The sequence below is a fragment of the Ursus maritimus genome, unplaced genomic scaffold (assembly GCF_017311325.1).
Source record: "Ursus maritimus isolate PB19 unplaced genomic scaffold, ASM1731132v1 scaffold_3, whole genome shotgun sequence".
Classification (NCBI taxonomy): domain Eukaryota; kingdom Metazoa; phylum Chordata; class Mammalia; order Carnivora; family Ursidae; genus Ursus; species Ursus maritimus.
Window position 1 is genome coordinate 80,579,304 of NW_024425563.1, and position 22,649 is coordinate 80,601,952.

Consider the following 22,649-nt stretch of genomic DNA (forward strand, 5'->3'; position numbering starts at 1 on the left):
CTATGGACTCTGAGAAACAAACTGAGGGCTTCAGAGGGGAGGGGGGTGGGGGAATGGGATGGACCGGTGATGGGTAGTGAGGAGGGCACGTGTTGCATGGTGCACTGGGTGTTATACGCAACTAATGAAGCATCGAGCTTTACATCGGAAACCGGGGATGTACTGTATGGTGACTAACAATAAAAAAAAAACATTAAAATAATAAAACAAGAAAGAAAAGAAATACAGACAGAGAAGGTAGTAATTTTGGAGATACTTGGGAGTGAAAAGGATGGCGGGATCCTCTCCTATCTAAGAGCATATATATGTATCATCATGAACACGATGTTGGAAGATTTATGAATGTTAAAGATGCTTTTGATGAGTTCTCAGAAGGAACTGAGAAACATGTTCCTGGACACTGGAGAAAAGGCAATCCTTGCTGTAAAGTCACAAAATCTTTGCTAGACTGCTCTAGTGCTAGGTGTTAAGAGATGAAATTGAATACTCGTTGAGGAAATTTCCAAGCGAAATGTGCAGGGTATGGTTTTGTTTCTCCTTTTGCTATAGTAAAATATACGAGGAAAGAGGGAGAAACTGAGAAAGGAGCCCTTAAGCCAAAAGGAACCAGGGAAGAAGGCCATGTGACAAAGGCCAAGGAACACTGAGGATTTCCAACCACTACCAGAAGCAAGAAGAAGCAAGAGAGGATGCTTCCCTAGAGCCTTCAGAAGGAGCACAGTCCTGCTGTCCTGTTGATTTCAAATTTCTAGGCTCCAGAACTATGAAAGAATAAACTTCTGTTGTTTTATGCTACCTAGCTTATGGAAATTTGTTACAGCAGCCCTAGGAAACGAATATATCCCCCCTACCTTGCTTTATTTTTCATTACAGCGATTATTACCTCCTGATAATTATTTCATCTCCCCTGCCCCTTTCCCAATAATGTAAAGACAAAGACTTTGCTGTATTTCATAAATACTTGTTGAATGAATGAACTACACCCACAGAATATTTTAAAACACCTTCAAGCAATAATAGATGAGCTTTACTAAGTTCAAGATCTAGGTCTTCCAGTTATGCTGTGGGGATGTTACATATAACAGAGCTTGAACTTGATAAGTAATTTAACTACAGAAGAAATCTCTAATTTAGAAATCAACGAAGGTCATTCACATATCTGTCATAAACAAAGAACGCTTAATCTAAACCAGTACTTCTCAAACGTTAGGATAAATCAGAATCACCAGATGGATAAAGTTGATGCTGCTGACCTGGGGACCATACTTTAGAATCACTGGTCTAATTCATTATCCAAGGAGCAAAAATGACTAAAATCTGATTTTAAAAATGACTGTGGATAAGGCATTATTCCTTTTTCACCAAAAAATAAAATTATAATACATTCTTCATATGAACAGATGAGACTTTTTCTAGCATCAAAAGGGGAATGAAGTTAAGTTTTCTTAGGTTTCTTTTTTTAGGAGGAGAGGGGAATATTGCATGGGATACCGAAGATTCTGAGATGTTCTGACATTCTCAGACTGTCATCTAACACTCCTGAGACAAAGACTGACTGGTACAAAACTAGCTGACCATATAGGCTTATCAACCTTGTAAATGTAACCATACTCCAAAACCCATTTCACATTTATAGTACTACAGAAAAGGAAGAGACATTTGTCTTATAATTTTATAATAGGGCTGCGTTAATTCTATATTTGGCAAAAACATTACAGTAAAATTGTTGATTCCTTAAAGCAAAATAATCCATGTAGACACTTTTCCACAAACACCTAGTCACAGCAGTTATATATTCTTAAATTATCATGCTTCATTGCCTCATTTTTAATTTCAATCATACCAAAACGAAGTGAAATTGAAATTTTAAATCAGCTGTTAAAATGAAACAATGAATTACAATACAAAACACACAAAATGATAAACCCACTCAAGAGTTCCCAGTAGAATTATTCTATTTCTGCCCTCATTCTTCTGAGGCTCACTTAACATATAAAAAGCAAAGTTAGAACCATATGTTAGCAATGATAGTAATTTAACAGAACGCAAATCCAAAATAAGATAAAGTTTATCTCAAGTTCCTGACAAACCTATGTTTAAGGCTAAAGTGAAAACAGTAACTAAACACATCCTGTGAAATTCTACCTCACCCAGGGAGACGAAAGATAAATGGACTTCCTGGGAACATCATGCCGAGAGCCAACTTTACTGACTCCCAGCACCTGCGCGATGATGAAATGACAACTCAGAGAAACCAAGGCTGGAAGTGAACGGTATGGTCTCGAAGGTGAATGTTTAAGGGGACTCTAACCAAGACTGAAAGTGAATTTTGTACAGACTGCCTGAAGTACAACGACCGACTGCACGATTCCCCCCACTGACGAGCTTGGCCCTCTTCATTTCCCACAGAGGCAATGACCTCATTTATGTTTATACCTCTGACAATGGGCAAGATTGTAATGCTCTCTACTAAGAACCTTAACCAACTGGCCCCTTTACCTGATAGGGTAACCTAACTCAAGATTTTGCACTTGTTAACCCCCATCTCCATGCATTTTCTCCTCAGACTAGATTTGTTAGAACAGAGCCATTATTTGAACAGTTTAAATTTGGTTTTAAAATAGGGTGTTTAGGGTGCCTGGGTGGCTCAGTTAAGCATCTGCCTTCAGCTCAGGTCATGATCTCAGGGTCCTGGGATCGAGCCCCACAGCAGGCTCCCTGCTCAGCGGGGAGCCTGCGTCTCCTCTCCCTCTGCCTGCCGCCCTGCCTACTTGTGCTTTATCAAATAAATACATAACATTTGTGTATAAAATAAAATAGGGTATTAAAGTAAACAAAAAGCAAAAAAAAATCAGATTCTAAGTTAAAAGAACTTTAAAGCCTCATTTTGACAGTGAGTTTCCTTAAAATTATTTTATAACTTTAAGATAAATAGTTCCCAGATCAGGCATACCAGACTATATAAATATTAATGCTTTACTATTCCTGGCTTTGGTCATTTAATATCCTAGAAATAGTAAATAGAGTAAAAGAAAGTAAATGATTTTGGTAAGAGCTATTGCCAGCAGCCAAAAATCGTCCACTGACAGCTTAAAAACTGGTGAAAACCAAAGAATTAAAAGCAGATGAAAAACTAGACCATGTATTAAAGTACAAAGTTACATGGTCAGATAACCTAATTATGATCCGTAATTCTGTTTAAAAAAAGCAGTGCAATGTTTGGGGGTTTTTTTGGAGGGAAGCTGCCATGGAAAATTAAAATTCAATTGCACTTTTCTGGAAAATTCAATTACATGAACCACTGAATGAGGGATAAATCAGTGACAAATGATAGTAACAAACGTATTTAAAATACTTATGGAAGGGGGCGCCTGGGTGGCTCAGTCAGTTAAGCCTCCGACTCTTGATTTCAGCTCAGGTTAGGATTTCAGGGTCGTGAGATCAAGCCCTATTAAGATTTTCTCTCTCCCTCGCCCTCTGCCTCTCATCATGCACACATGCTCTCTCTCTCTCTCTCAAAAAATAAAATACTTATGGAAGGAATCATAAGTACAGTTGCATGTATGTAACTGTACTTCCCACACTTATAACAGTGAGCTTCTTTATGAATATTTTTAATGTCTGACTAGGAATCTTTAGATGCTTTCAGAAATTCTGCTTTATTATTTACTGTTTCAGAGTATTAAACTGAAGCAAAGTCCAACGGTTTTTTTCATACTTTAAAAAAAGAGGAACATAGGTCTGTAAATTAATGTTTCCCTGAACTTCCGAGTCTAGTTCATTACAAAATGAGTGTATAGGACAAAATGAGCTCCAAGATCCCTTGCATTTCTAAAGGCTACAATTCAGTGCTTCTCTGCTCAAACCTCAGTAATATTTAGTACACACTCTAAATGACATTTTCATCATAAGAAAGTGCAAACATGTTTGCATGAATAAAAATTTTCATGAAAAATTTTAAAAAGGTACCTTTCATTTTTAATATTTCCATAAATAAGCATATAATCAGTAAAATTCTTCTTTACCTAAGAATATATAGCAACACTTTCTCCAAATACACAATATTGTCTATTTAGAAATAAAAGCCAAAAACTATTTTTATTTAAATCACTTTGAAAAATATAGACAAAACATTTGCATGGCCATTTTTTCTTAAATATATAAATACTCCTCCTAAGAATGTTTTTTGTCTTCCTTCACTCAAAATATTCTTTGTCCAATCACCTAAGAAAAGTGTTTTGTAATTTCTAGCTCCGGTTTTAAACACTTTTATTAATTCTACCTTTCTTTACTAAACAAGGTGTTTTATACCTAAATTTGTTACATGAAATGCTTTGAAGCTACTCACTTAAAATGAAGATCTTTGAAAGTAAAATGGGTTTCAACAATTCCTGTCGTTTTCACTCTGGTTCTGAGAACATCCTGTTGAGTTGGGATATAATTTGGTTGTGCTATTCTGTCCAAGTCATTCAAATAGCTGCAGAAATAAACAAAATAATATATAGACATTAAAGATCATCTACATCAAGGAGTAAAACATTTTGATGCATACAATATTCCAAATTATTGGAAAGTTTTACATTTCTGTGTAATGATGTAATAATACAACCAATTTAAGTTTCTATGTTATACAATTCCCACTGAAACGAAAATGTTTATACTTCTCCAGCCACAAAGCTCTTTTAACATTTTCCAGGTATCGTGTACTTTGCTTCCTCGAGACACGAATTAGTAATTCTCCTTGTTGGAAACAGAATAATGACTTCTTAAAAACCACACATGACCAACTGTACATTAGGAGTTTGTCCTTAAAATTCTTGATCACACTTTAATGTAGCACTGTGTTTATTTTCCAGACATTAGTCTTGCTGAGGATTTACAAAGTCTGAAGTTTTTGAGAAAGTAATGAGTAAACCTCTAGCCAAAGGCTGAAGTCAATACTGTTCCTTTTTAACCAGCTTTAAGTCACACATAGGAAGACCCTACACTTGCGCTTTCCCTCTGCATCTCACTGGCTCCCTAAATCAAGATGCACATTTTACTTCTCACTGTTTCAGTTACCCACCCATTCAATCCTCTCTGCCAACGATGTAAAGTATGTTGTGCTACTAAAATGTAGTGGGTGTCACACCACGCAATTATTTTGTGTAAATTATTTCATGTCATTTTATATAGTAAAGGTTACAGAAAGTCCAGGGATGGAGAGATTAACGTGAATTTGAGTGGTTAAAGAAGCATTCATGGTTGGTGAGGGATGTAAATAGAAATCTGAACGATGGGACAGAAAAAACAGTGCCATCTACATCAGGAGACGTAGTCAAACCGTATGGAGGCACCAACAGTCACACCTTGTTTCTCAGAAAGTAAGGCCCCTAGCAGGTTGTGCATAAACTCAAATGAGACGTCTGGAACTGATCGTATGGTCAGCTGAGCGTGGGTGTATCCCTACCGTGTTTGCCGATGCTAGGGTGCAGTGCTCAAAGATAATTTAGAAGATATACATCTAGGTTTATTACAGAGAAGCACCAACTACCACGACTTTAATTGATATTATCCTCTGAAACTGTTCTTAGCCATTTAGAACAGGTCTTGCAAACAAAAGGAGCTCAATAAATATTTGGTTTGTGGAGAAGGAGCTGAAAAGCTATCCAAACACTGAATGAGGAATCAAAAGTGTTTTAGATAGATATGTATACGTACGTGATGCTGATACTAGAAAACACAGAAAGAGGTTAGCCTGAGTTGCCCTTATCGTATTTATTGAACTTAAAAATAATTATTATCGCACTGGTGATAATCCCCCAGTATTTTAATCTGTTTTTAATTCCACATATATAATGTACATTATTGTAAGAAAATCTGATTTAATAAGCAAATAAGCAGGCATGACAAGGTTTTACTAACTGTCCTTCTGAAGTAATGTGTTACTCTTATTTAAAATGTGCTTTGATTACTCAGATGCATTTCTTTGCTTAAAACTGCTACAGTTCTAATAGTCTCTAAAAATAATGCACGTTTATATCTCAACAAGACAAATAAAAACAGGTATTGTGAAAAACTCCAACCATTTTAAATGATCACAAATTTAAAGTAAATTGGTGGTTAGACAGTCCTAATGGGCAACTTGGCAGCATCCCCCCATCGCTAGTCAAAAACTCAGAAATCAAGATGCGCTGTGACTATGGAGAAAGCGACTTCTATGACTTCCTTCATTCTTGAAAAATGGCTGTATTATTGCCATCTTAGGGTCAGAATTACTAGTTATGAAATACTGGGGAGCCCAAGTGACTTATTTTTCTCAGTGAATATCCTAACATGTGAGCACATGAAACAAGTCTTGGTCATTAGACAGCAGTGGTCCAGGAAGTCCCACCATATGGGGAAACTGACTTCAACCAATTATTCCTGAGAAGCACCCCTATTTACTGAAAAAGCTCCCCTTGCTGGGCTCAGCTCAGAGCAATCTTTTCAATCTTTCTGCAGGTGCTGGTGGTGCCAAAGCAAATAATATGGTCTAAGAGTTGTGTTCTTGCTGTAAATAATTTTCTTCTGATTTCTCTTCTAGCCTCTGTAAAGTATGGTTCATTCATTCGCTCATTATTAAACAAGGGCATAGTGAATGACAACTGTGTGTCAGGCAATGGAGAAAGAACACAGGGTGAAAACAGACCTGACTGAATTTACAGTGTAGTGGCAGAGATAGCTAACAATCATTTCAACATAAATATAAATCAAATTACCTCCAAATGTACATCTATCTGTGAGCGCTCTGAAAGAAATATTTTGTATTATAAGTATATAAAACAGGGAGGCAAAGACATCATCTGTGAGTCAAGGAATATATATCCTAAGAAATGGTGACACCAGTTGGAGAGGGGAGCTAATATTCAGTACCATGTTACTTACACATATATAAAATACATATGAAATAATATGTATGGTTTATATAGTTATAAAGCATTAAAAATACAGATTAGGAAATACAGCAAAATAAAAATTGGTATGGGTTACACAATAAGGTGTATTATTTACTCCCTCACACGAAATCACTAACACCTACTGAGTACTCTGATGTGTGACCAATGACACGCTGCGTGATCATCAGGAAGAGCCATCCCCCATCTGTTCGTTTTTCACTGTGGTGAAGTGTGTGTATTTACCTAGACCTTATTAATAACTGTCATCTTCTATCTTACCCTCATTTGCGTCCCTGAACGCCAATAGCTCAATCAAGAAAATGGAAAAACATGGAAAGTAAAACGAGTGCAGAGCACAAGTTTTAAGACCAATTAAAGCTATTCCTATCTGATATTTTCGAGTCTGTGTGCTAAATTATGGAAATAAACACTTGATTTTTTTTTTTTTTAACTGTAGCTAGATCACCAAGCAGAAAGCTCCCTGACCAGGTTTTATCACAACTTGCTTTATAAGCTTTCTGTGGCCACCACCTAGAAAATCAGGGCAGATTTTTCTTACAAAATACTGTACTTAGCTATCTGTAAACAAGGTCTGATGCAACAGGGCACATACAACTGATAATTTTCAAGTGCTATTTTACTCAGTGAGACAACATCTTGGGATCACCACACACCCCTTCAAAAAGGGTACATCTCACACAAGGTGCCTGTCACTGGACAACTCTTCTCAGGCACTATTAGTATAATGAAAAGAACCACATCAGTTAACCTCCCCCCTTAGGCTAGTCCCAGGCAAACTAGAGATAGACCCAAATTCAGAGTGAACTTTGCGAAGTTCCAATTTCTTGGAAATACGCTGCAAACAGTCCATTTTGCATGTTTCAATTAGAGTTACATAAGCATGAGTCTCTTGAGACACTTCTGGACACAGAGGAAATAGAACCAATGTTATCTACAAACACACAAGAAACAGAAAAGTTTTCAAATACTGTCATCCTGAATATCCTGAGTTTTACAAGAATGTGTCAGCCAATTCTACAATAACACCGACTTGGAGGTATACTTGACTTGCAAGTAATTATTCATGATAGTTGAGTTCGGAAGTTATGATTACTTACTATGCTGCGGAGTCATTAAGCTGGTACTCTCGGGATCTGTTGAAACAGGCTTGTACACCACTATCTTTCCACAATCTCTTTATAACTCCAGCAAGTTCCGCAGTCATAAAACCTTCTTCAGCAGCTCCAGCAAGCACAAAGAGTTGGCGGGCATCATCCTGAACATTCAAAGACCATTTTTTTTTTTTTTAAGTAAAAAGGGAGACATTACAGATGAAAAGTACAAAGGGAGGCATTATAGATTACAAAAAGTACAATGGTGAATTTCCTTTGTTTTTCATTGGGGTCATGACTTTTCTTTCTTTAAAGCACCACTTAAAAAAAACTGGCTTAACCAAAAGAGCATAATCTTAAATCATGAGTCTCTGTTTTGTAATCTTCGTAATAGCTGTCAAGGCACTAGGAAACTGGAAGAATGACTTACACCTACAGTTCATGAGGGGACACATTAACCAACTATTCACTATCACTGACTGTTGTGCACTGATAATGATCAGTTCTGGAAACAGAAAAATAGTGTGTGCCTTATTCCTCCCACCCAAAATGTTTCTAAGAAGCACACTAACACCATTAAAGATTATTTTAAGATAGAATCTCATTAAATGTTGGCTTTCTGATATTCTCTATGGAAGCAAAAGAAATTCAGAGAAGGGAGAAATCAACTTGGAATAAGCAAAAACAGTTTCACAGAACGATTTGAAATTTTCAGGAGACCTTAAAGTGTGTATACGTTAAAATCAATGGGCCAAGAGGTGAGGGTAGGTATTGTTAATGCAGGCATAGCAAACAAAATAAACACAGCTATGAAGGAGAAATACTCACGATGCATATTGAAGACAGCATGCAAAAAAATGAAGGAATTCTGCATATAAAGTTAATTAAATTTTCCTTAAGTTTTGAGACTACAAATACTTAAGTCGTTCTGATCCATAGGTAATCAACCACATTAGGTTAGGGCTGTCCAAAGGAAATATAACATGAGAAACTGATAGAATTCTAAATTTTCTAATAATCATATATTTTTTAAAAAGGTAAAATTAATGTAACAAGGTATTTTATTTAACCTATACATAAAATATTTTAACATGTAATCAAGATAAAATTATTGAGCTAGTTCATATTTTTATTCATATTTAGTCTTCAAAATCTGGCATTTATTTTATACAGATAGCACATCTCAATTCAGATTAGATACACTTTCAATACTCAATAACCGTATGCCGGGAGTAGCTATAGTGCTGGATAACACAACTCAATTATCAGGTAAAAACATAGTTAATCCAAAAATAGGGGAGATGTGAAGCTGCTAACTTCACAGAGATTCTCTGTACCCTGAGACTTGTAGCTTTATGTTAACTGGGTAGACAATCCCTAATTCTTCTCAAGGGGCGTTTTCCCAAAGTATTGCCGTTAAATGTTTATAAAGTGATGGCACACATATGATCAGGTACACAGGAGAGAAGCATTTGGTGACACAGGAGAGGAGCGAGTACTAGCTGCCAATTTGTGAAACTTTTTTTTCCCCCCAGATAGAACCCATAGTGAAAAATAATTAACTCAGCATGGGAACATATTATACAAGCATATGTTTCCCTCTTTAGTAATCACAAGATAAATGCATGCAAGCGACACATTACAAACAGCCTTAATAAAAACCAACATAATATAGTTTCAAGTCATTCTTAGCACCATTTACTTAATTACAGTAAACAATTATACTCTATTTCAGATAATTACCTATATATGAGAAATTTCTAAATTTGGTCATTTTTATTAATTAAACAACAAACACAATTTTCTCCATCCACTTCAGAAAAGTGGATGAAAAGTACAAAGGGAGGCATTATAGATTACAAAAAGTGCAATGGTGAATTTCACTTAGTTTTAATGAGCTTTCCTTATGATATATTTATTCAATTTCAATACAATTTCTTGACAGAAAACACTAATGCCCTCTGGTAGGGGTCATAAGATCACAGTCTCTTCAATCTTTCTAGGAAGAAGCCTGAAGAAAAGACATGAGAAACTCTGGAAGTATAAACTATACTCTCTGTTGCATTCCAAAATTTCTCTTCTTCACAAAATGTAAAATAGTCTCTTTTCCTTGAAAAGCTAATTAGAGTATTCACTTCCATTTCATTAGGAGGACGTTCAGATGTCTGTAGATGAGCTTTAAGGTAATAAATTTAAGCAGGAAGGTACCTTAGTAATTATTCTACCTAAATTTTTGTTTTGTATTAAAAGACCCTGGGGCACAGAAAGGTTAGGCAACTCATTTGAAGTTTCACAGCATATTGGTGACCCAATCACACATATCAGCGAGCAATTAGTAAGCAGCCATTGCCCAAGACAAATGTTAAAATTGCAGAATGATAACAATGATCCTACCTGACCCTGGAATGAGGTCTTTTCAAAATTTATGTAAAATAATGTTACTTAAGAACACTGAGAAAGCTAAACATGAGTGTACCAAAACAGCGTGACAAAGGGTAGAAAAAAGATTGGGATTACTAAGAAAAGACTGAAGTTTCATCAGAAGGGACACAGGTGAGTAAAGCAGTATTAAGTAGTCCTTTGTGTTGTTGAAAGAAATGTTGTTTGCCAGGTAATTTCTGAGTAGCAAGGAAAAATCCCTGGATGTAGCCACATTAACGTGTTTCAAGCTACTAAAATGAAAAGAAAATCAGATGGTAGAGAGAATGTAAGCTCCAGTTCACATAACTGTGTGCTCTGGGAACTCGGAAAGGAGTTATGAAATGCTTGCATGTCAAGAGACATGTAATAGGGCCTCTTTTCCTACTGATGGTCAGGGGACACCTGGCATGCTGCGTTTAGTGACAGCACATTTTATCCAAAGCTGACACCCACTTTATGAGAATTAGGAAGAGTCCTTCTGGGCTGGGGAAGGGAAGATGGAGGGACCGTGACAGCTGTCTTCTGATATATTAGGTAAGGATCATTAAAGGTAACACTAGACTTCATTATTAGGCATAAAGCTTTTATGAATTCTTAAGGCAAAAGATATCAGATTTCAATTCTGTAAGAATACTTTTTAAGAATCATCCATAAGCCATCTAAAAAAAACGGGGGAGGGGGTGCGGGGGAGTGAGACACTGAAATTTTTAAGCAAAGACTCGATGATTATTTATGGTAATACAGCAGACAGAATTCATGAATGAGATTAGGGGTTTAAACAGAAAAACATCAGAACGTCCTCTATAAGAGAGACTAAATAATATGATAAAGGTGTCTTAAAAATAGTGACAACTCTAAATTTTTGTTCACAAGGATGATGTAATGATTGATACATGTATAGAAATCTTTTGTTCCACTGACTTAGCTCAATTTTTTCATTAATAACATTAGTCAACAATACTGAATACCACATATGAGAACTACTCATGTATTTAATCTACCACATTTCTACAGGATATAATCACCCCTACAAATTTAAGACAACTATACCACTTTTATCGAAGTTAGTACATGTTTAAGGAAATCCTGAAAATAGTGGAGTCACCACACCATTCTATGGCTGTCAGTCTCAAACATTTCAAGACCTGCTTTGGGGGAACCTGGGTGGCTCAATCGGTTAAGTGGCCAACTCTTGGTTTCAGCTCAGCTCATGATCTCAGGGTGATAAGATCAAGCCCCACATGGGTCTCCACGCTCAGTGGGGAGTCTATCTGGGATTCTCTCTCTCCCTCTGCCCCTCTCCCTACTCTCACTTGGACTCCCTCTCTCTCTCAAAAAATAAAGATCTTTAAAAAAAAAAAAAAACTGCTTTAAGAAATACACAAATGTAAAACATATTTCCCCCCTCGAAAAACAAATGTAACCTAAGTTAAAATGACTGAGTCAAGAAAATAGGAAGTCATTTTTCTTTTTTCCCATAGCACTGCTTAACAGGGTGGAGGGGAACCTAAAAATAAAATAATCTAAGTTAATTTTAACTAAATTGCAGTGAGCAAAATTTCACTAAATTGCAATGAGCACGAGCTTCTTAAGAAAGGAGAGTACAATATATGTTAGACAAATGTAACTTTTATACATATATTTATGAATCTTATAAATGTTATTTTTTATTTTCAAGTTCATAAAATAAAAAAATGTTTTAGTGTTTTTTGGATGGACAATAGACCCTGCTGTCAAAAGAGATATAAAAATATGTGCTACCTAATATATAAATTGAGGGAAATAGAAAAATACTGTGGTGGAGAGGCACATATTACATTTCAAATGAAGGTTAATACCACTTTGCCACATACATAAATCAATACTCCTTAGAATCAAAAATCATACAATCCTGTAACAACTTCTTAGTTCTCAAATATAAGCCGGAATACAAAACCAATTCAAAAATTCATCTGGAAAAACAAGTAGAAATAAACCAGGAACATTTTGACAAGGATACTGGGGAGGGAGTGCTAAAATTCTCAGATATTCAAATTCTAAGTACGTAAGAACACTCTGGAATTAAAGCAGATCAACAGGGGAAAAAATCCCAAATCTGAACTTATTATATTATAAAGGTGGCAAGGTAAAGGATAAAGGAAAGGATATGATTATTAAAAAAAAAAAAAACACTACTCGATAATCAGCCATCTGAATACAAAAAAAGAAATAATGTAGACCTCAACCCCAAGCATAAGACAAAGTTTCAGAGTGATTAAAGGAGAAAGAATAATGTTAAAATTCACTCCCCTAAAAAAACATTTAAAATGAATATTTAGTAAATCTTTGAGAGATTTTCTAAATTTAGTGTAAGAAATAACAGAACAAGATTTAAAAAACAAAAACCGTAAGATTAAAATGTGAGAGAACATTTCTATTAGTGGACAAGAGTTAATGCCTTATGTACATACAAGCAAGCAGATCATCAAAACACTAAGACGCAAAGAGGTAAATGAATGAGGCATAAAATGGGCCACTGACACAGAGAAAGAAAAATACAGTTAATAAAGAGAAAACTGCAATTACACTAAAAATTGGAAATGCAAATTAAATTGAGATAAGATTTACTAATAAATTAGCCAGTATATTTTAACAATAAGACTTCCAAATTTTGGTTACTCAGAGCACTAAGAAAAGGCACTCCAGTAAATGGGACAGGAAGGTAAATTGATACAACTTTTCTCAAAGGCAATCTGGCAATGCAGGCAGACAGAAAGAAACTAACTAATGAAATAAACTACAAAATTAGAGAAACAGAAAAGCAGCCATTAGGTAGGAGCACGCTGAGGCTTGGGGGAGAAAAGGGTGTTCATTTCAGTCCATTCAAGGCAAGGTTTTCTGCTCCTTGTATCTTAAATTATTCCCAGCAACTATATGTGACAAAGGGCCAGTCCTGTGTTGTATTTTCTTTTATTTCCAATCTGTTTCAGAACGATTCCTATCAGAAAAATAAAATGTATGCCACATAATACATAAACCCATTTTCTTAAACTATCAAAGTTAACAGATAAATTACTCTGCCAATTGCTATAAACCTAAACGCTCACCCTTAATTTCAGAATCCATCTCGTGCACAAGCACACTTTGAGCAGCGCTGGATTAAATGACGCAGTGCCCAGGAAAAGCTAATAGGTCCCTCCATAATGCTTCCCTAATTTCACGTTATTAGAAACAATAATTTATCATCCCCAGATTGAGTACACGCATTCTGAGAGAGTTTTGAAAGGATATTCAGCATGAAATTTGATTGCTCTATGCCATCCTTGAAAACAATTTTGTTTCCTCTGCTTTTAAATAACTAATGTGTAATCTGCTTTGCAAATCTGGTAACTGCCAAATATGAAGTATTCCACAGCAAATTAGTCACCATCTCTAAAAATTTTACATGTTTTTAGTCAATTCTTATCAAATTAACCTACATACTAAGGTGTAATTCCAATCAAGATACCAACAGACTTTTTTTGTTTTGTTTCATCAGGGATGTGGGGCATTAAGGTGATTCTCAAGTTCGCCTGGAAGAAAAAAAGCATAATCGCCTTCACACTTCGGTAAATGAACAATGGGTAAGGGCTCTTACCGTACGAGATACCAATTAACCCTATGAGGCAATAGGAACCACAATAAATTGATTCTGAGAAGAATAACAGTAGTATAATAATTATAAATGGCAACAACAGTAGCAACATTTACTGAGCATCTATTATGACCAAGGCATGTGGTTAAATGCTTGATGTTTATTATGTCATTCCTCACAACCCTCCCAGGTAAATGTTATTATTTTCATATTATTATTTTTTAAAAGATTTTTAATTTATTTATTAGAGAGAGAGAAAGAGAGATCACGACCAGGGGGGAGGGATGGAGGGAGAAGCAGACACCCCGCTGAGCAGGGAGTCTAGTGTGGGACTCAATCCCAGGACCCTGGGATCACGACCTGAGCTGAAGGCAGACGCTTAACCCACTGAGCCACCCAGGCACCCATTTCCATATTATAATGAAAGAAACTTATAAAGGCTAAGTAATTAATAAGCAACTGATCTGGAAAAGAAAATACATCAATGGGGAAAAATGGAGTTCAGAAACAGACCCAATTTGATGCTAAAGGCAGCACTTTCAAGTCACTGAGGAATGGAATATTTAATAAATGTCTGTAAGGCAAGGGATGATCAGATTATAAAATGTACTTAGGTTCCACCTACCAAGAGACACAAATAACATTTCCAGGTGGGTGAAGTGATAAATCTAAACAATAAAACTAAAACATTCTAGAAAAGAGTAGTTTTAAAAATAAGTTGAAGAAAATCTAAGATACAAACATAGAAGTCAGAATTGACGGCAAAAAAAATTAAGAGTTCTAAAAAACATAACTGCTATTTCAAAAAAGTAAAAGAAATATACTGAGTGAAAATATTTGCAAAACTTAAAGAAGGGTTAATATGCTTTATATTTAAAAAGAATCAATGTGAAAAGGACAAGTAATTTAATAGAATTGAGTGAAAAATACTAAGAGGAATTCACAGAAGAAACAAAGAAAAACAGATTTCCCACCTCACTAACAATCAGGAAAATAAAAATATTTTTCAGGAATGAGATATTAAAAATTAAAGTGCTGATAATATCTAAGTTAGCAAGACTCTGGTAAACACTCATGCACAGTTGCTAGAAAAGATTACTCATGTCGCATTCTTTCTGAAAGCACATCTGTGGTTCCTATCAAAATTAAATATCTGCTTATCCTCTGATTCAGGGATAATATTTCCAAGAATTGGTACTTTAGAAGTAGAAATATATTCAGCCTTTGAATATACTGTTTCTTATTTATGGAATGCTTTTTCCTTGTTTTTGTCTAGAAAACTCTTACACATGTTTCAGTATCAAGCGCCAATGTCCCTTTCTCACGTCCATATCATGTTTAGTTCACCTTTGTTACTTCTTGGCACAATTCCAAAAGCCTCCAAGTATTTTAAGGCTTAAGCAGAGGCAAGGCAACACAAGAAGACATGGGGCAGACGAATCAAAACCCATGTGAGAGCAAGGAGACATCTGTGAGAAGGAGTTAGTAACAATGGCTAAAGCAAACAGAAGAAGAGTCTGAAGGTAGGAGGCAAACAGTTACTAGGCTACAGCGAGACAGTCTAAGAAGAGTGACTCAAACTAGCACTAAGCGAAACAAAGAGGAGAAAAGAAGTCCCACATGTAGATCTCAAAGCATCAGAAAACCAGTAAAAAAAATAAATAAAAATTTTTAAAAAGTCTGTGGCGATAGAGCAGCTATTCCCACCCAGTCAATTCTGTCGTTCAGTCCTTGAGAGAAAAACAGCAAATAAAAAGACTCCACAAAGTACTGCTTGCACTGACCCTTCAATTGCCGTGGAAAACGGGAGGCTACACCAGCTTCCTAATAATCACAGATAGCGCCTAAATGTGGGATGCCGCACATGCGCCAGGATGAACGATTTAAATCACCGTGACTGGAGCTGGCGCAAAGTATGATCTATATGAACTCCTTCTCTGTAAGGGTGGTAGTCCCCTGTAAGATCACGAGCTCAAAGAGCATTTGGCGAATGAATCAGCGATAAATGAATCAATTAAAGATTTCAAAAAAGATTATGTGAACAGTAGGTAAGGCAGAAATGTCTGAATATGATCAAATCTTGTGCCAGAAAAGATGATTCAGAAGAATGTGATGAATTATTATTAAAAATAATCTTGAAATGTGCTTAAACTTTTAATCCATTATACTAAGCTTTTTAATTTTTCTTTAAAAGAAGCAGCTTAATAAATTAATATGGACCAATAACTGACAAAGAAATGTTAGAGTAACTTAAAAAAACAGGTTTATTTTAAATTTCCCCAATATATCTTTTCTCATAATGCTTTAATTTTTTTCCTATTAAACACAAATTGAGCCTCAAAGTTAAAAAAATAATAATTTCTACCAGACACTATGAAGACAAAAAGGGAAAGTTACAGTCTCAATACAAAAAAATCCTTGTAGTATTAGCAGGGAGACAGCGAATGTGTGTGCACACACGCACAATTACACAGATATATACTGCATACATAAAATACAAGGGACTATAAGAAACAGTAGTAGTAATAGTAATAACACACCTACTACGTACAAAAAAATCAAAATTTAAGCTAGAGTTTCAGTTAAAGGTTTGTGGAAGGGTTCAGTTTTATGTCAGTTATTAAAAATAAATCAGTGAAGGAAAAAAACCACACACAAATAATAAAACTTTAAATAAACAGATTAAGCAAGCAAACAGGGGTAGGGTGAAATGAAGGAAAAAAGTGTCACATGGACTAGACCAGGGAACTTCGATCAAATGCAAAATGAGTTACTGGGCCAAATAAGGAAGTGCGGCCCGGCGCCCCGTCCCCACTGACCATATGGCAATCTTTCTGTCAGGTCATCTCTTGGGTTCCAGTATTTTTTACTGATCAAATAAAGGGGAGGAACTAGCTTTTCTCCTACGCTCCCCATCTCTTTAGCTCTGAAATACTGATACAGGATTTTCCTATTTAAAAGACAGGCAAGATTTTATACGTTTTCTTTATATGAGATTAGACTGCTTTTTAGGCTAGTATGGCATAAATACAAATAATTAGATCATTTNNNNGGCATTCCAAATTATGAAAACAAATTCTGAAGAGTCAGCATTAAACTCAGTAGTAACTACTAGAAATCGTTATGGAGATACAAGCATACCCAGTATCATATGTTTACACAGAAAATATTCTAATGGTTACTGAATTGCCCAAATCCTCTGATGGATGAGGAAACAATTCTAGGTATAAAGAGATGACACAATCCTGTGTATTCTTAGGTCATCACTTCTGAAGCTTCTTACTTCACTCACTACCATTCTTTTGACTCCTTTTATTAAATGGTCTTGAGACAGCGGGTAAATCTATGTTAGGTAGTATGGTATTCCCAGGTAAGTTATTCCTGCTACTCGTCAGGCCTGTTGTGATGATTTAACAACTCACCGCCCGAGCCGAGTCACCGAAGTCGATCTTCAACCGCCCCATGGCCCTGATGATAGCAATGATTGACTGGATGGTGTTACTGTAGACCACTGCTTTGTACTGCTTACATTCCTCCTCCGAATAACCAGCTTCGTGGATAATTCTAATGAGACAAAAGGAAAAGCAAACAAACACACACGTACCTCCTTGGATGGAAGGGCACAGTTAAGCATAAAAAACAACATCTAATGTTTTCAATCTACTTACTTCATTTGCTTCACAATTGTACTCTTCCCAGATTCGCCAGCACCTAAAAACAAGTAAAATAAAATAAAGGATTTCTAACTTCATCACTTATGCATATCCAGCCCCCTCCAACACAGGCACACTTGTGAGTGCGTGCACACACATGCACACACACACATTTTCCCTTACAGCAAAAATTTGTTTTATATCAAAACAATCTTTTTTTAAAGGATTTGAGAGAGAGAGAGAGAGTGTGTGAGCAAGGGGAGGGGCAGAAGGAGAGAATCCTCAGGCAGAATCCCCCGGAGCCTGACAGGGGGATCGATCCCACAACCCATGAGATCATGACCTGAGCCACAACCAAGAGCCAGATGCCCAAACGACTAAGCCACCCAGGTGTCCCTATATCAAAACAATCTTTAACGGTTTCCAAACATACAGAAAAATTGTCAAAAATAAGTCCCATCTGTTTATTATTTCACAATACTTAAATTCAATAAATTTAGCTGAAAAAATGCTTTTATTGTTGTGTGTATTCTTGAAACCATTAAAAAATTCAATCTGCTATAACTTAAAGCAATATAAATTAGTTTTATTCAAAATTTTGCTCCATCTTGGAAGACATTCTGTTTGGTCAGTTATTCTAATATTAACCTTTGCTTCTTCCTAAGAATGAAGCAGAGGGCAGTGGTGCCAAGAAGCCACATAACAAATAACTGGAAAATATTATACGTTACGGCAGCTGTGTCTCATGCCATGTGTGTTCAACCAGCATTATCAAACATCTGACACACAGCCAACATCATGTGCTAGCACCGGGGATACAACAGCATGCAGGACAGAAATGTCTCCCTCATGTTCTTCTAGCCCATCACCCAAGTCACAACCCCATTTTCAAAACACTCCTGCACTTCCTACATACGCAAGGTCTCTTCACAAGGTCCCTAGCATTATGCCATCATAACATAAAAATATTACTAATCATACGGCCCTTTATAAAGGTACAGCCCTCCCATCCTTCACATTTAACAGTAGCTGATATCTTTACATCATATTATATCAATTACTTGTCAGGCTCCTTCCAATTGCTACATACGGAGAACATCTGAGCACAGGACACAAAACAAAGAAAGTATGACAAGGCTATCATTTGCCTTCATGTTGTCTTTGACCAGGGCTACATAGCATAGAGGTATTTATCACCGTTTCAGAGATACAGTAGGATTTTTACTATCCAGGCCCCATGTTCCCATTTTCCCAGGGCCCTTCCTACAGTGCTGTGTGATCCAGCATTACTGAATAACTACGGTTCCAAGAACACCTACTGTGATCACACCACAAATCTTCAAACATACCGTTTCCCCTGCCAAAATTTAATTTACTCTGCTGCTTCTTGCCACTCCAGTTATCCTCATCAACCATAAACTTACCTCCTTCATCAACCACCTTTTCCTGACCCACTCCCCCAGGGATCCTTGCCACCCTTCTCGTTGCACATGTTTCTATGAATATTTCTTGACTTCTCAGCAGCTAACTTGTGCTAGACACACCATCAACCAGAAATGTACTTGAATTTATTTAAGCTACTTGTGCCTGTTACAATTAAATAACAAACTTCTGGGCTTTGTTCCCTTCACCCCAATCCCCCTCTAGCTATACATACACACATACACACACACACACACACACACACACTCTCTCTCTCTCTCTCTCTCTCTCTCTCTCTCTCTCTCTCTCTCTCTCTCTCTCTCTCTCTCTCTCTCTCTCTCTCTCCCAAATCATCAGAGGCATCTGAGAACAGATCATAGTTAAATGGCCTATGTGAAAATCTTCGCCAGGGTCGGGGGGGGGGGGGGGTGGAGCTGCTTAACTTTTACTTGTGATTTGATATTCAAGAAATTTTCCCAAGATACAAGCACAATAAGTAGAAAAGCAGGAGCTGAATAAACAATGAGGGCATTCTTCATTTACAGACAGCCTTTGAATGTTTCAGGGCATCTGCCAATAAAAACAATTCCAAGAGAAACAACCCATTATTTATTAATCAACAACAGCATACTTGGCTCTGTGTAAAGCACCATTGTAGCCATTATGGCTCACACATTTATTTCTCTCATTGAAGAGAGATCCACAACTAACATACCCTAGGTAGCTTCCAGCAGGGGTATCTTCAAGAAGGCCCTCTGGGTTTCTACAGCACTGCCAACTGAGTCGGCAGCAGCCATGCTGTGATGACGAGACCTTCTAGATCCCTGTAACCATACACAGAAGGGGTGATTCCATTGGCATAATGAGCTCTGATGAACAGCCACCCAAGGATCATTCTTTTAGTGAAACAACTCAACAACTGGAAGGCCCAGAAAGGCTCACATGACACAAGCCAGTGAGGTCTGAGAGCCAAGTGGGGTAACATCAGAAATAGTAAAATAAATAAATAAATAAATAAATAAAATAAAGATTTTCAATTGAACTATGTATATACAGATGAGAATTTTATAATATTAATAAGAAAAAAACAAATTTTCCTGACATTATCTTTAAGTTCTAATTCACTTTACATCTCTTAATTGATAGCATGGGATACTTAGCTTCCTTTGCAATAAGCATCTTAAGTCAATGGCTTATGGTTCAAAATATCCTGAAATCTGTTTAACATTAAAGACTGAGGACGGGAGTAGTATTAATTGGATTTTTACCTAATTTCTTTGCTAGTCACAAGGTGCTCTTTGAGGAACAGATAACCTAGAGGTAGAAATGCTGAAAAAAGAGTCTTTTAAAGCTTAGCAATTTTATGTAATTAGTTTTCAATTCTCACTTCCATGCAGACAGACTCCTAATAGGAAAATCAGAAATGCTACATAGTCAGGGTTCCAACATACTAAATACTGCTATTCTTTCCACACAGCATACAGGAAAAGAGTTAAAGGTTATTCTCTACAAATCTCAGCACAATCATGTTTGAGAGACTGACAGGAAGCAATACTGCAAAAAAAAAAAAAATGTCTCAGAGGTAGTGGAGAAGCAGGGGAAAGGAGAAAAGTAAATTTTACTAGCAGTACTCGGCTAGACAGCTATTGTTTTTCCCTTAAATACAGAGGCAGCATAAAAAAGGGTTGGAAGCACCCTTCCTTCCAGGGAGAAACAAGGAATACGGAACACGTATGAAAAGATCAAAGCATGTGACCATTGTGGTCACAATGCCAGGCTAGTCAAGGTGACTAAGTCATCTACAAAGTAACGGTCAACAAGCTGGTCACTGTCAAATGAGAGAGACCTCAGATCCTAGGAAGGGAGATTTTAACTCCCAAAGGGCCAACAACGTGTGCAGTATAGTCATGGTAGACTAGTAAGCCAGTGGCTATAAAGTCAAAGGTGGGATCACCAAGGGGGTCCCTTGGCCTCTCTCTCTCTTTTTTAAAGATTTATGTCAGAGAGAGAGAGAGAGTGCGCAAGCATAAGCAGGAGGGGCAGAGGGAGAGGGAGAGAATCTCAAGCAGACCCTGAGCTGAGCATGGAGCCCAACACAGGGCTCGATCTCACGACCACGAGTTCATGACCTGTCCCAAAACCAAGAGTGGGATGCCCAACTGACTGTTCCATCCAGGCACCCCCCTCAGACCTGTAAGGAGGAAGTGGCTAATAGAAAACTGCATGTCTGAGAGCAAAGTGTATGCTCAGCAGGTGTGTGAAACAGAGCTCAGCATCCGATGGTAATGCACCACACAGATGGTGGAGGGTCAAAGAGCATCGCCACAGTAACACCGAGGGGAAACTCCTCGTCAGCTGGAGGTCACGCGTGCATAGCCTCCTCCTAACAAGGAGATTCGGGAAAGGGAAATACATCAAGTAAGGACAACAAGCAGGGGGAAGGAACCAAAAAACAAACCAAGATCTAAGTAAAGTAACCCTTGGCTAGATAGATTCTAATTCTTTGACTAGAATTATATAATTTGCCATTTTAAAAATAATAATCAAACAGTGTCTGCCCCTGATTTTGTTGAGGAGGAGTAGAGGAAATCTAAAGCTTTAACTGCAAGCATTTTAAAAACAAAAAACCTCAGACCTCAGAAAACAAATACCTTTCCCCCCCAAGAAGATTCTTTGTCCAATTCTCTGCTTAGGGTCACATTTAGAACATTTAGTCACTTTTGTCGATCATGGCGCTGCCATACGATCAACAAGATTAAGGTGCTTATATTTAAGACAGAAGCAATAAAGAAGGTGTAAGGGCAAATATCAATTAAAAATATGAGGCTTAATTAACCCTGTTGAAAGTAAGGGGACAGATAACCCTTCCCTCCTTATCCTTAGAGCATTTACTTTAGAAAAATTGTAATTGTAAATACTTTTCCTCTCTTTCAAATGTGTGTGTGTGTGTCTGTGTGTATACACATATTTTACAAAAACAAATAGGCTTTTTATTTATTTAGTTTTTGGTCAGCTTTATAACCCAGAACGTCTTTCTCAAGAGATGGGGAGTCATTTCTTTGAAATGTGAACGTCAAAGGAGACAGCACCTTTATCTCCAGTTTCCGTGGAAGGATGGGGTCTAACTTGGGTGGGTGCCTCGCTCCAAGATGCAAAACTACCTCCTAAAGATACGGGTTTCTCCTCTGGATAAGGCCAATTAGCTAACATGAATGGTCTACCCAAAGAACTATGCGCATAAGGTGTCAAGCCTCTTAGGGACTAGTTGGGTCTAACTTGAAAACATGTATGTAGTAACTTGTATCCGTTTGGCTTTATAAGGGGATGAGATTTCCTTCTGTCTTTGCAATCTTTTAGTGAACTGCCTCTAATATATACCACACTTTGGTTCAATACTTATTCAAAAAGACGTATTGGGTTTTTGTTTTTTCTTTTTTCGCTGCTACGTTTGTAAGGAGGATTTCTAGGTTGGGAGAAGATTTTGTTTCTAATTTTATTCCTTGACAGGGGT

General features: G+C 36.9%; 1 protein-coding gene across 1 annotated transcript in view; it reads right to left on the bottom strand.

The window, feature by feature from the left end:
- Window positions 1-22,649, bottom strand: part of GNAI1 (G protein subunit alpha i1) — an 86,830-nt gene that overhangs the window by 12,453 nt on the left and 51,728 nt on the right. The window contains exons 3-6 of the mRNA XM_040644319.1: window positions 17,732-17,774; window positions 17,486-17,627; window positions 8,036-8,193; window positions 4,349-4,477 (exon numbers count right to left, since the gene is read on the bottom strand). Of these exons, the coding sequence (XP_040500253.1) occupies window positions 4,349-4,477; window positions 8,036-8,193; window positions 17,486-17,627; window positions 17,732-17,774 (472 nt within the window). The remainder of the gene's footprint in view (window positions 1-4,348; window positions 4,478-8,035; window positions 8,194-17,485; window positions 17,628-17,731; window positions 17,775-22,649) is intronic.